The 13,702-nt window shown below is 44.8% G+C and overlaps 1 protein-coding gene across 8 annotated transcripts in view; it reads left to right on the plus strand.

Moving 5' to 3' along the window:
- The window catches only part of FRMPD4 (FERM and PDZ domain containing 4), a 798,322-nt gene that overhangs the window by 702,398 nt on the left and 82,222 nt on the right, over positions 1-13,702 (plus strand). For all 8 annotated transcript variants that reach the window (XM_070257124.1, XM_070257121.1, XM_070257123.1 and 5 more), the window contains 2 exons: positions 5,812-5,972; positions 10,238-10,340. In XM_070257124.1, the coding sequence (XP_070113225.1) occupies positions 5,812-5,972; positions 10,238-10,340 (264 nt within the window). The remainder of the gene's footprint in view (positions 1-5,811; positions 5,973-10,237; positions 10,341-13,702) is intronic.

Below are 13,702 nucleotides of genomic sequence, written 5' to 3' on the forward strand. Positions count from 1 at the left end.
GAGTTAGGCAGCAGGATTACCATCTTTCCTTTTGAAATGAATCTGTCAGAAACAAGAAGATTGCTCATTCAATCCTGATGGACACATTTTCCGTCTCAATTAATATACCCTGGATTTTCAGGTCATAGATTCCTGGCCTATCTGTGTGTGTCTGTTGGAGAAGGTTGGGGGCAGGGGTCGGTGGTTTGTGTAGCTCATCAGTTGTATTCTTCTAGTCTCAGCATCAGAATTCACTGAAGCATGTTCAGCAGGTAAAAAGATGTTGCTTTTTCAGCTCATTATAAAAGGACTCAAGCATCCTTTTAAGAAATAATGCAAGGAGAGAGCCAAAAAGTGCTTGCCTTAATACAAAGAACAAAATGATGTTTCACAGGGGAACATTTTAGTGTGGAGCCATTCTCACTGGAAAAGAGACAGAGGGTGATTATTTTTAGATAATTTATTCTGAAAATACAACCTATTGAGCAAGAAAGTGATGATGCCAATGAAGTGATATGGACCAACGTCAGCTTCTCCGTTGACCAGGATGGCGGCATCTGAGATGGAAGAGCCTGCTCCTCTCTCCACCCCTTAGAACATAATTAGTGCTTCTCGTTTTCCCCATGACTCAGGCTCACTCCCCAGCCCTGGACTCAGCCGTCACTTAGGGGGTCTCGAAACTCAACTGAGGAAAACTTGCTGACAGTGACTGAGTCGCTAGAGAGCCTGGATTTTATTCTTCCTTCTTTTGTTCTTCGGTATTCTGGTACAGTATTGCCTCGTGTATATCAATCTCTATTTGTGTTTACTGTGTGATTGCATTTGATACGATTTTTTGAATTGAAGGCCTCTGAGCTTACCTGGGATTTGTGAGGCATTTCACTGAGAGTTGGGCCATAGATGTTTGAAATGTTATTGAGTTTTTTTTCATATTTTAAGATTGAATGAGTTCATAATGTCTGAAACCTATTCCTTCCTGCTCATTGAGCTCAAGAGATGAAAATAACAGGTAATGCTTTTTGAGTGCTTACTACGTGCCAGACATTCTGCCAAGTGCTTCCATGTATTCATTCATTTAATTTTCACAATTATCTTGTGAGATTGTTGTGATTATTACCACCATTTTTCAGATGAGGAAACTGAGGCACAGAGTGATGAAGTAATATGTACAGGTCACACTGCTAGGAAGTAGTGGGGCCAGAACTGGAATCCAGACATTCTGGCTCCAAAGTCTCACCCCAGACTACCATATCAGTCCTCACGTTCACCCTCTATCCGGGCATTTGTCTGTTTCTTGGGCAAACCGGAAAGTGTTAGTTCCTTGAAGAGAACATGTCTCCTGTGGTTTGGATGCATGAGGACACAGGACTTGCATTAGACAACAAGCTCATAGGTTCGTCCTCACTGGGAACAGCGGGTGTGTGCAGGAAGAAGGTTCCAGAGTAGAAGTCCCACCCCTGCTCTGTGGGGTGGCCTCCAAATATGTTAAAAAAAAAAAAAAAAACAGCAATTTCTTGCCATCTCTGCCACCCTCACCCTGGTCCAAACCACCGTGATATTTTTGTCAGAGTTGATGTAATGGGCCCTGAATGGCTTTCCTTGCTCCTCCCAGGGCCCCCTCCTTCTGTTCTCTGTACTGCTGCTGTCACATGACTTGTCCACTCAGAACCTTCCAATGGCTTCCTGTTTCACGCAGAACAAAACACAAAGCCCTTCCGAGAGCCTATGTGGTCTCTGACCCCCCCATCACTTCTTTTCCACTCCCTTCACTGCCTCCGTCTTCCTCGCCCCCCTGCCTCCAGGCTGCCCCTTAGGCACACTCTCAGCAGGCATGTCATACCTCAGGACCTTTGCACTTGCTGGTCCCTGTGCTCGAAATGCTCCTCTCCAGACGTTTCCTCAAGCCTGATATTGCACTGCAGCACCTCACCCAGCAGCACTCTATCTTTCCTCCCTGCATTATTTTCCCCTTAGTGCTTATAATAACCTGATATGCTGTAAATTTTACTAATTTATTAGTTTGTCTCTGAACACTAGAGTGAACATTTTATTTTTTTATTCTGCTTTTGTTCCTATTATATCCCCAGAACTGAGACGCCGGTGGGCGTTCAATAAATATTTGTTGACTAAATTAATAAATGAATTCATTATGGAGTTGTTTTGGAGAATTAAATGAACTAACATATGGAAAGCATTTCAAAAAATGCTTCGCATGAAATTAGTGTTTAATAAATGTCAAGTATTAATCAAACAATAATAGAATAGTCATTGAATGAATGATGAATTAAAAATTGGAGACTATCATGTAGTGGAAAGAGGATAATCAAGTAAAGATACTTTCAATATTTTAAGTTACATTTGCAATGGATGCTAGAGGAGGTAGTCAGGGACATCATTTGTGTCCCCTTTTCCTATCATCTCAAAGGCATACTAGAACCCACCCTTCTCTGGGCAGGTAAGGGTCCCCAAACGTTGCTGCACTTTGGAATCACCTGGGGAATCTTGTTAAAAATTGATCCTGGCTTGCACCCCCAGATATTCTGATGTGCTTGGTCTGGGGTGAAACCTGGGCATCAGGACTTTGCAATCTCCCCAGGTGATTCTAATGTGCAGCGAAGTTTGGGACCTACTGCCGGAAGCTTTTCTCAGAACCGGCGGCAGCAGGGGGAAAAGTCTTTCCCAGACCCTCTCTACGCTTGGAACTGAGAGTTATGCCAACTCCAGGTCCATTTCCTGTTCTGCAACCCGTGTGACTATTAGCAAGTCACTTCATTTCTACAGCCTTCCTCATTTAGAATATGTCTTCTCTGGATTAGGGTGCAAACTCAGAGCTCAGGGGCAGGTGCTAAAAAGGTGGATTTCCCCTCCCTTTTTCCTTTGTTCCATCTGGGAATAAAAGGAGAGGCTCATCTCCAAAGGCAGCTCGAGAACAGCATGCTCTGAGATGGAGCTCTCTTATGGAGGAGGCAAGAGAACAGAACAGTGTCCATCACACCCAGGTGGCCCCATTCCCCCCTCGGGTACACGCAGCCATGCCTGTTTCAGGCCTGTGAGGGATCAGTATTAGAGGGTCAAGATCTTGCCTAGTGGGGCCCGCTGTAGGAGCATCAGAGGTCCTCCTGGTGTCCTGGTTCCCAGCCCTGACTTCCCTGCCTGTTCCCTGTGTCACAGTCCCTCGCAGCCCAGGGCCCTGTGTGAGGCTTATGCCCTGGACACTGGGGCTCACCCTGCATCGGTTTTCCTGGTGTAACCAGGGTCTTGAATTTTGTCCTTTGGACTGACTGCCAGGCCTCTGTTTGTGACCTTCTGCCCACCTGAGGTTGGCCCACCTCCCTTCATCCCAAGTGTGTGTCCCACCATGATAGCCACGTCTAATCTCTGGGTCCAGACACACACCGGCACTTTCACATAAGACAGCCCTTCCCCTTTGACCCTATAACAGCACCACTCAGAGCCTGGACATTTCTAGAATGGTGGTGGGACGTTAGGGATAGCAGGCTACCAGGGCCCGCTTTATGGTGTGTGACCCATGTAGTGACACAGGGCCCTGGGCTGGGTTTCATGTTCTGCTGTCTTGAAGTTCTTAATCGTGTTTGAACCACGGGGCCCCGCATTTTCATTTTGCACTCTCCTTGCAAATTGTGTAGCTGGTCGAGCACATGACACTTCGAATCAGAAGACCCAGTGTGACTAGCACCTGGCTTACACCTGAGAGGAGTGTGACCTTGGCCCAGTTCTTCTTCCTGTCTCGGCATTTGCAAAGAGGAGGTGGTGGGTCAAACTGCCTCCATCATAGGGGGTTCTGAAGATGAAAGAAGATGACAGATGAGTGTCAGCACGGAGCGCACAACATGTTAGTTCTCAACTGACACTTCTTTGGTGTTCCAGATCACAAGCCGCTAAATCGAAAAGACATTTCCTTTCTGTTTCAAAGGGATTTTAAACTTTTATTTTCCTAGTCCGTGATATATGCGTAAAGGACAGATCCTGGAGAGTTTTCATTGATTTTTCTTAACTCCTATTAATTACACAGAAGGACAACAGGATTCCTCCTTCTCTCCGTCTTTCTTTATTACATTTGAACAATATGTTGTCCAGATGGCATCTAGAGTAGCATCTTTCAAGGTATTTAAAAATGATCTATTTTTACTTATTGAAGAAGATTAGAGAGACAAAAAATTGAATTAAGCCCGTGTCATTGAAATAATCTTGCTTATATTACTTTAAGGAGATTCTTAGTGTTCAAACTAATAACTCTTCCCCATTATCTTGGATAATGGGCATGTGAAGGCTTCACTAAGCATCATGGGAGTTGGTGTCCTACCCAACGCTCTGGCGTACCAGCCGTGGGCCACGAGCAACAATAAGCTGCTGTTTTGATCTCAGTTTCCTCATTGGGAAAAAGCAGACAGTAATATCTGCTCTTCTCCCACATTCTCAAGGTTGTTTTGTGGATCAAATATATGTGGAAGGGGGCTGGCCCCGTGGCCGAGTGGTTAAGTTTGCGCGCTCCGCTGCAGGCGGCCCAGTGTTTCGTCGGTTCGAATCCTGGGCGCGGACATGGCACTGCTCGTCAGACCACGCTGAGGCAGCGTCCCACATGCCACAACTAGAGGAACCCACAATGAAGAATACACAACTATGTACCGGGGGGCTTTGGGGAGAAAAAGGAAAAAATAAAATCTTAAAAAAAAAAAAAAACAAAAACAAATATATGTGGAAGCATTTTGAAAATTTCTGAATGCTGTACACATTTCAAGTTTGGATTATTGATAAGACTTCTGAAGTTTAGGTGTTAGCAAAAAGATTCATTTAAATCATTTGAAAATCTTTCCAGAAAATAAATGCCAAGAGTTAATTTCTCAACTTCTTTGGAAAGGGGGAATGTATTTGACACCAGGATAACCTATTGCCGCCAAAATGATCCCCATCACTTCAATTTCACTGGGGCCAGAAGCCGTAGACATTCCTTACTAAATGCCCATAACCCTCTGAGGCTCTTTCTCAGCATATCAGTTATAATTGGATCGTTTTCCACAAAGAAATATCTTTGTCTTTACCTATTAATTCAGTGATTTATTGAGAATCCACTATGTGCCAGGCACTGTTCTAGGTATCTGGGCTAAATCAGTGGATGAAACGACGTTCCTTGCCCTCTTGGAGCTTACATTCGAGTGTGGAAAGCAAAACAAATAGAATAGGTATACTCCACAGCATGTTAGCAAGTGATCAGTGGTATGGGAAAAAAAAGAGAAATAAGAGAGGATAAAGTGATCTGGGTATGGGGGATCAGGGTTGCAATGTTAAAGTGTGTGGTCTGGGTAGGCCTCTTTAAGAAGGTCACATTGGGCTAGCCCCAGTGGCCTAATGGTTAAGTTTGGTGCGCTCCACTTTGGCAGCCCGGGTTTGGTTCCTGGGCACGGACCTATACTACTCGTCAGTGGCCATGCTGTGGTGACAGCTCACATACAAAAAGAGGAAGGTTGGCAACAGATGTTAGCTCAGAGCAAATCTTCCTCAGCAAAAAAAAAAAAAAAAAAAAGCAGGTCATGTTTGAACAAAGACTTGAGAGGGTGAGCCATATGCACATCTGCAGGACAAGCATTCTAGGTTGGGGGAACAGCTAATGCAAAAGCCTAAACCAGAAATGGGCCTAGAGTTTTCAAGGAACAAGGAGGCCAAGCTAGAAGCAGGACTGTGGTCTCCTCACATCTTTTCCACTCCACCAAACACAAAATAGAAGGTTTTGAAACTTGGGAGAATGCAATTGTGGGGCCATTGCCGAACACCTGCACTGATGCCTTGTTTCTCTTCTGTGTGCTTTTCCCACAGTCACATGACACAGGCAATCCCATTTGATGACCCTCGGTTGGAGAGCTGCCAAATCATCCCTCCGGCCCCTCGGAAGGTGGAAATGAGGAGGGACCCCGTGCTGGGATTTGGTTTCGTGGCAGGGAGTGAAAAGCCAGTGGTCGTTCGCTCAGTAACACCAGGTAAGCACCCAACCCCACTCCTCGGTCTCCCGGGACCATCCGACATACCCTGCCAGAAGGATGACTTTTCAGTTTCATGAGTTTTATACGGTTCTGTTTCAGGCTGTGAAGGCTAGTTGAGTTTTTCCAACACCTGGATAGAGTCAGACCACCAGAGGGACAGAAATGGCTCTGTAAAATAGGTTTTAAACTGGCAAATCCACCGTATCTCTTGACTTGGGAAAACACTGATCCATCATTTGTAACCATGGAAATGACCCCCTTCTTAATGTACGAATGCAAATAAGGAGAGGCGGGCACTGTACTGTATTTCCCTAAGCTCAGGACGAACTCCTTAGTGACAAAAAGCAGAAAGTGGCGTTGAAGTTACTGTAGGATTTAGTCATTTGGGTGGTCGGATTATTCTACAAAGATGCACTCCCCTCCCTTCCCACTAGAGGCAGAATATGTTTCCCTATCCCATTGCTGTTGGGCTGGACCAGGTCACCAACTTGGCCAATGGCATATTAGCAACGATGACATAAGCAAAGGCTTCAAATACACTTGTGCAATGAGCTTGTTTCTTGGGTTTCTGCCATGGCCATAAGAAGAATTTCCCTCAAGTGGCTGCTACCCCTTCTGCCTGAGCTGTAAAATGAACGCATGGGGCAGGCAGCCTGCAGCCTAGAGCTAAGTACGGCCTGGTCTACAGTGTGAAGCAGAACTTCCCAGCTGAGCCTGGCCTACATCAACCACTCTATGGTCATCCTAAAGACCCATAAGCAGGAGAAGAAATTATTTTTGGACTCCCCACCGGGTTTTGGGGTGGTTTGTCATACAGTAAGCGCTGGCTGACAACAGTGCACGGCAAAGCTCTTAAATTCTACAATATGATCAGATAATTAATGTACTTTGCCTCAGGCATTCTCGCTAAAGTATACAGATGTTCCCCATCAATGCGGCTGAATATAATGGACCATGATGCAACTGTCTGAAGTGGGCTGCCTTTGCCTTTCCAGAAACATTGTTCTTTCTCTTATTTAGGTATTTATGTGCTTATTTTAATGGACTTGTGTTGGCTTTATCTTCAGACAAAAGCATCTTCTCTTCTATGCCGTTTCTCTCCAGGATTTTGCAAACCAGTGACAGAGTTCAGTAGTAATGTGCTGCCCCCAGGAGCACAGCCTCTGGCATCAGCCCGCCAGGGTTTGATCCCGCTTCTGCCCCTCAGTAGATGCGTTTGCTTCTGTGTTAACTCGCCTGCATCTCAGCTTGATGTAACTTCTCTACATCACCTGGATAAGGAGGACCATAGTAGTATCTACTTTCTAGGGCTGGGGAGAGAAGGAAACACTCTAGAAGAGTGCCAGCTAGACACTTATTCCATAGATGTTTATTATTATCAATATTATTATTAAACTGTAAAATATTTGGCCATTAGAGTGTATCACTTAAGGGAAATGAAAGCCAACTAGTGAGCTAGTATAGATTTTTTAAGTTGATTTCATTTTTCATTATTTTGACATAATATGCCCCAGGCCTAGCAACGCAAAGACAGTCAGCCACTTTAGACTTGTGGAGAGAAGAATAAGTTTCCTTTTCCCTCCCGCTGTTGCCTCCCCACACAACTTCTTACTCTGTCTGCCGAGCTTTTTGTTTCATTAGCTATCAATCATATTTTGGTTCTGTGTGTGGGATTGTTGAGCTTGACGCAATTGCGAATTTTATCCTCAAAATAAAAGAGGTTTGTTGCTTTTTATGATAATAAAATAATACATATGCTTTGTAAAAAAAAAAATACAGTGTAAATAGTGTAGAGGAGAAGGTTAAAAAAACAAATCAGCTGAGCTCCTGCTACCGAGAGCTAGCTTAAGCATTGTTAATGTACCCATAGAGAGCGTGTGGATAGGAGACAAGTCTGTGCGTACATACGCATATGTCACGTGTCACCTATATAACGTATTATATGTTGTTTCCTAAATGGGATCACATTTGGCATGCTGGTTCGTAATGCTGGGACATTTTAACATCTCTGGTTATGAGATTCTCCAGTGTGTGTCCTCCCTGGAGTGGCTGGAGATCCAAGTCTCCTTCTGCAGTTTCTTGTTTGCCTCCCTGTTCCTTCACCTGCTTCCTTCCTTGCCCTCAACTCTCCTTAGCTTCAGACTCTAACACCCACCATTAGACAATTTTGAGAAGAGTAGAAAAATCCGAAAACAGAGGTCAAAAGTACTGTTTCCAGTCATTTGTATGAGTGAAAATGCTGGTCAAATACACTGTCCCTCATAAAATGACTCTACTGAAGTCCCAAGTGATTCCAGTGGTGTGAGCATATCTTCTGTCCTAGACAACCCAGCCTTCAGAGTGAAGGGCACGTAACAATTCTCTAAAGTGTGCCACCGCTTCATATTTGGGAGGAATGGTGTGTTGCTTCCTCCAGAATTCTTGATTAAACAAGAATATTTCCATTTGATCAAAAGGCATAGGTCAAATGTAAGGGTGTGTCCTGTGAATGTGCGAGTGGTTTTCTCGTCAAAGTAGGTAACATCCATCATCTAAACAGTTATTTTGAAAATTTGTCTGTATTTGACCAGCATTTGATTTCCAACCATTTGTTCAAATTTGAGTGATTGCATTATTATCCAATAGTTACCAAGAGTCTCTCAAGTGATTTTTCAGAATTCCTCATGTGTGCAAACACTGAATTTCAGTTCCCACATCTTGAAATGAAGATTATCACCAAGAGATGGGGACATGCTAAGGTTTCCCCACTCTCTTGCTCTCCAGAAAGGATACAAGTTTATGCTCCAGCTTGAGTGACACACATGCCAAGTGTCTGGGGGGGTGAAGAACAACTGAATTACTTTGATTTCCATTTTCTGGGTGTGAAGTGTTCATTTCAATTACGAAATAAAAGTGGTAATATTTGAAAGATAATTATCCAGATAATTTAAGTATTTGTTTATAGGTTTTATTTAACACAGATGTGTGCTTCACACAGTGTGGCTCTATGTGTCAAGAGACCAGGCAGTGACCAGTTTTTTAATTTTAGGAGCAAGTTTAAAAGAGATGTTGGCCTCTCTGAACTTGGAGGAGCCCACAGACCTAAGCTGAGATCTAGTCCTGGCCTTGCAGCCAGTTCTTTACCCTGTGTGAGCCTCAGTTATCTCGTTCTATGGAAGGGATTACAGTATTCACTGAGGTTACTAGACAAAGCATTTAGCCCATTGCCTGGTGCATATTAGATGCTCGACAAATATTAGCTCCCTACCTCCTCCTTGGAAGAACAGCTGAAAGAGAGAAAAGCAGCCCCTGACATCCTGGAGCTGGCAGACACTCACCGCTGGGTCTGGTGCTCTCCTGTTGACCATGAACAATCTCACCGAACATCCATATCAGACAAGGCCAGTCTGTGACCGTGATGGATCAGGACAAAGACAAGAGTCCTCTGTAATCATATGCGAGCACAGACACAAACATCCAAGCACGGTCCAAACCACAAAATTGACCGAACACCCTCCTCTCTCAGGTGATAGGAGTTTATCAATCCCAACTTTAGTCCCAGGTCCAGCTTTAGCCCTGCTTCTTTCCCCCACCTTTAGACAAGAATTACTAAGATGCTCACAAGAGAATTACCCCCGCTTCCTGAGAGCAATCCCCCGCTTCCTTGAACCCTCCCCCAAAGCACATAACACAAGGCCAAATCCCATAATTCCTTCCTAAGACCCTCTTATTGACCTGCCATAAGATTCCCCAGAGGGTGCCATCTCCCTGGTTGTAACAAGAAAATACATGCAACTTTGTTCATGTCCAGGAGTGCCCAGGTTGTTGCAGCTTTGGCTGCAGGGCATCGACACAACTGATTGACCACCTGTGGGGGAAATACCTTCTTCTAGGGGCCTCCATACTCAAAGTGTGGTCAGTTGACCAGCAGCATCAGCAGCCCCTGGGAGCTTGTGAGAAATGCCTCAGCGCTGCGGAGCTGCTGAGACTCAACCTTGCCTGGGGAGTTTTAGAGAAATGTTGATTCCTGAGTCCTACCTCCGAAGATTCTGATTTAATTGGCCAGGGTGTAGCCTGGGCCTCAGGCTGGTCCAAAGCTCCCCAGTTCTCTCTACTGTGCAGCCAAGGTTGAGAAGCTCTGATGTAGAGAACATGCAGGTGTGGTTGGGTTTTGTTTTTGCTGGTAGCACGCGTTGCTCCTAGTGAATCATGACGGGGAGAGGAGGCTACCAATGGATTAGCAATGGTCTTCTCACCTGCACTTCACTCTTGTTTCTCTCCAGGTGGACCCTCAGAAGGCAAGCTGATCCCAGGGGATCAGATTGTAATGATTAATGATGAGCCTGTCAGCGCTGCACCAAGGGAGCGGGTCATAGACCTGGTCAGGTGGGTGACTCACTCTTCTGTGCCCCCTCCTGCGGAGAAGGCTGCTGCACAGCTCTGAGACCTCCTCTGGCAGAGGAAGAGCTTCCTGTGGGCCAGTTGATGGCAGACACACAAGCCCATACATTCACCTTGAAGATGCTGGTGACGCTGACCTCTAATATAAAAACACATGCTCCATAATCACAAAACACTTAACTGCCCACTCCATGTTGACATTCAGGGTGCATATGTTTCTGCCTGAAAATTTTCTGACTCCTGTTTCTATTGCTATATCCAAAGGTTGCATTTTTTTCCTTCCCAAATTACTAACAAATTGATATTCCATAATCAAGGAGATCAAAATGCAATACCTGAATTCAGTTTAAGTAATGAGTAATTTTAGATACATAATCCCATGGATACACAAACATACAGTTCACTGATTTTTCATACTTGACTGAGTGACTCATTACTGAAATTTGAAATCATCTACTGAGGCAAAATGTTAATTAGGTCGAAGCTAGGACAGTTTAAAAATGTGCTTGGTTGATTGGTTTAGTTTTATCATAGATGTAAATAATTTGTTATGTTATATTCTTAATGGGACACCGGAAAATATCTTTTATGAGATGTTAAAATATTGGCCAAGAATTCCTTAGAAGTGCACTGGAGTTATACTCCCACAGTGCATTTAGGGCAAAAGGGGTCTTTAGAAGTTTTCCAGACAAAGTTGTGCCTGTTATATGAATGGACCCACTCATGCTGTGAGGGTGTTGAGGGATAATGGATGTGCAATGTTTGTCTTTTTTAAACCCATCTTTTCCGGCAAGGTTGAAGCAGAAGCTAACACTCTCAGAACCCTTTACACTGAGAAGGGGATCTTCTCACATTTATGCTCTCTCGTAACAAAAGGTACATCTGTACCTTGGGAAGGGCATGAAGTGGAGTATTTCTGAGGTTTTCCACACAAAGTTTCTTTCCCAAGCCTAGTGCAGCTTCTGCTTCACAGAGAAGCACTGGATGGTCATGCATCCTTGGAAGAACTGGGAGAAGGGGAAGACGACAGGGAAATAGAAATAGAGGGGGTTCATTTTTAGGGTGACCAACTGTCCCAATTTTAGCATGGAAAGGCCTCTGTCCTGGGAAACAGTGCCAGAACAGTTGGTCACTCTGCTCTAGTCTAGGCCTAATGTATGGAGCCTCTGCAGCTGGATGGCAAAGTCGTGCCTGTCCTCATGGGCCGTCCAAGTCTCGAAGGAGCAGGCGCTAAGGCTCGTGTTAGATTTACCCTGCATCAGGAGCAAGACCTGGGAACACCTCCGATCTTCCTGTTCACCAGGAATGCAAGAATCAGGAGTGACTCTGTGTTTTACAGTCCTGGGGAGGGGACTGCAACGTTACCATTTGGAAGCACTTCTCTCTTGAGATTCATGTGGATATCAGCAGGAACATGCTTCATCCAGGCCGGCTCTGAGCCTTATATAGGCTTGCATCCTGGAGTGCCATGTTTGGGCTGATGCTAGGTCACACGATCATTTTGTTTTCCCTAAGCACACACTTCTGTGATCAGTAGTATTGATTTCTGTGCCTGGGTGATGATAGAAGAAATAAAATATCTGTGTTTGGGTTCGCTGGGACTGAATTACCTCCTGCAGGACAGAGATGGAGAAAAAGCTATCTAAAAGTGTGCTCAATTCCTAGCAATCCTTCCAGGGGCATTTAGAATGATTTTTTTCCCAAAAAGATATTTTCCTTCTGGTTTAATGAGTTATGGAAGAAAATGGCATCTCTGTATACAAAAGCCTATATAGGATTTTGTATGTAATGGAGCTCAATGAACCAGTTAAAAGAGGGCATAGCAAACGACAGCTCGCGGTCCACATCCACCCTGCCACCTGTTTGTGGACAGCCCATGAGTTGAGGATGATTTTTACCATTTTTAAAGGGTTGGAAAAAATAAAAGAAGAATATTTTGTGACACATGAAAATCATATTCAATTCAAATTTCAGAGTCCATAAATAAAGTTTTATTGGAAAATAGCCACACCTAGTCATTTACATACTGTACTATCTAAGAATGCTTTCTCTCTAAATAGCAGAGTTGAGTACTTGCAACAAAGACCTGTGGCCCACAAAGACTATTTACTATCTGGGCCTTCATAGAAAGTCTGCCAGTCTCTGCTTTAAGAGAGATTAAGGTAACCAATCACATTTTCCTTGCTTAAGTCAAATTTAGATTAAAACCCCAAATAATATGCACAGAGGATTTCTCTCAAAATGAGTTTGTGATTACTGCAAGATTCCCACATACTTGATAAAGAAATTGTGGTGTTTGCACTGGGTTAAAATGGTAGACACACATGCTTTTTAAACATCCTGAAACTCTCCAGGTCTGTAATACTCTTGCCCTCCTCAAGGCCCGGCCCCTCTGGTGTGGAGGTCGGGAGTGGGCAGAAGAGAGAGAGCTGCGATCTCATTGTGTCCTCTCTTGGGGAACTGGGGCTGCTCCTCTAACTAGCATTGGCTGCCCACTCCCTTCCTGTCCCTGATCCCTACATGCTGGCTCTCCTTTGAAGTTCATGTGCAAGTTCTTTGGTGGCAGGAAAGGAGGCAGCACAGAGGAGCCACCCCATGGCTCAGTACCGTACATGGGAGGTCCGGCTCTGGCTCTTTCACCCCTCTTGCCGCTAGTTTTCCTGCCAAGAACTCTTGGACAAGGCAGCAGCAAGACCAGCTACTCTTCAAGATGTCCGTGTGACCTCATCACAGAGAGGAGGAGGTACACTCTCACCAGATCGCAGTCCTTCTGACAACTACACGCTTCTCTCTCCCACCCTGTGCAGTCTTCTTCCGTAGACTGGGGAAGGAGAGGAAGAGGAGGAAGTGCTGGCTGGCAGTAGCAGATCACATTGTGCCTCCTCTTAGAAAGTTCTCGGGGATCCCACTTGTTTGCAGCTCGCTTTACAAGGTGATCTGAGTGTCCCTTTGCCGATGTCTCACCGATATGTGACAAAGACACAGTTTGAAACAGGAGTGTAGCTTGATGCTATAGAATCAGGTGATCTGGATCCTAAGTTCCACGAGAAAAGAGACCTTGTCTGTGTTGCCCCCTGCCACGTCCTCATGACCTAGCACACTGCCTGACTCCTAGGAGGTGCTCAATGGCAATGCGTTAGTGAGTGAGTGGGCTCTGAAGAGCACGCTTTGAAAACTAGCTATGTAGATGGTTTCCTCCCAGCCCTCCTTCAGCTCTAAGCTCTGTAAGTTTGAATGCCAGCTAATGAATCCAAGCCTCAGAAAACATTCATTTTATTCACTTATTTATCAAACATGTTCAGGCACCTACTGTATGCAGGACATGGAGCTAGGCACCCGATACCCCA

Source organism: Equus caballus, chromosome X (assembly GCF_041296265.1).
Source record: "Equus caballus isolate H_3958 breed thoroughbred chromosome X, TB-T2T, whole genome shotgun sequence".
NCBI lineage: Eukaryota > Metazoa > Chordata > Mammalia > Perissodactyla > Equidae > Equus > Equus caballus.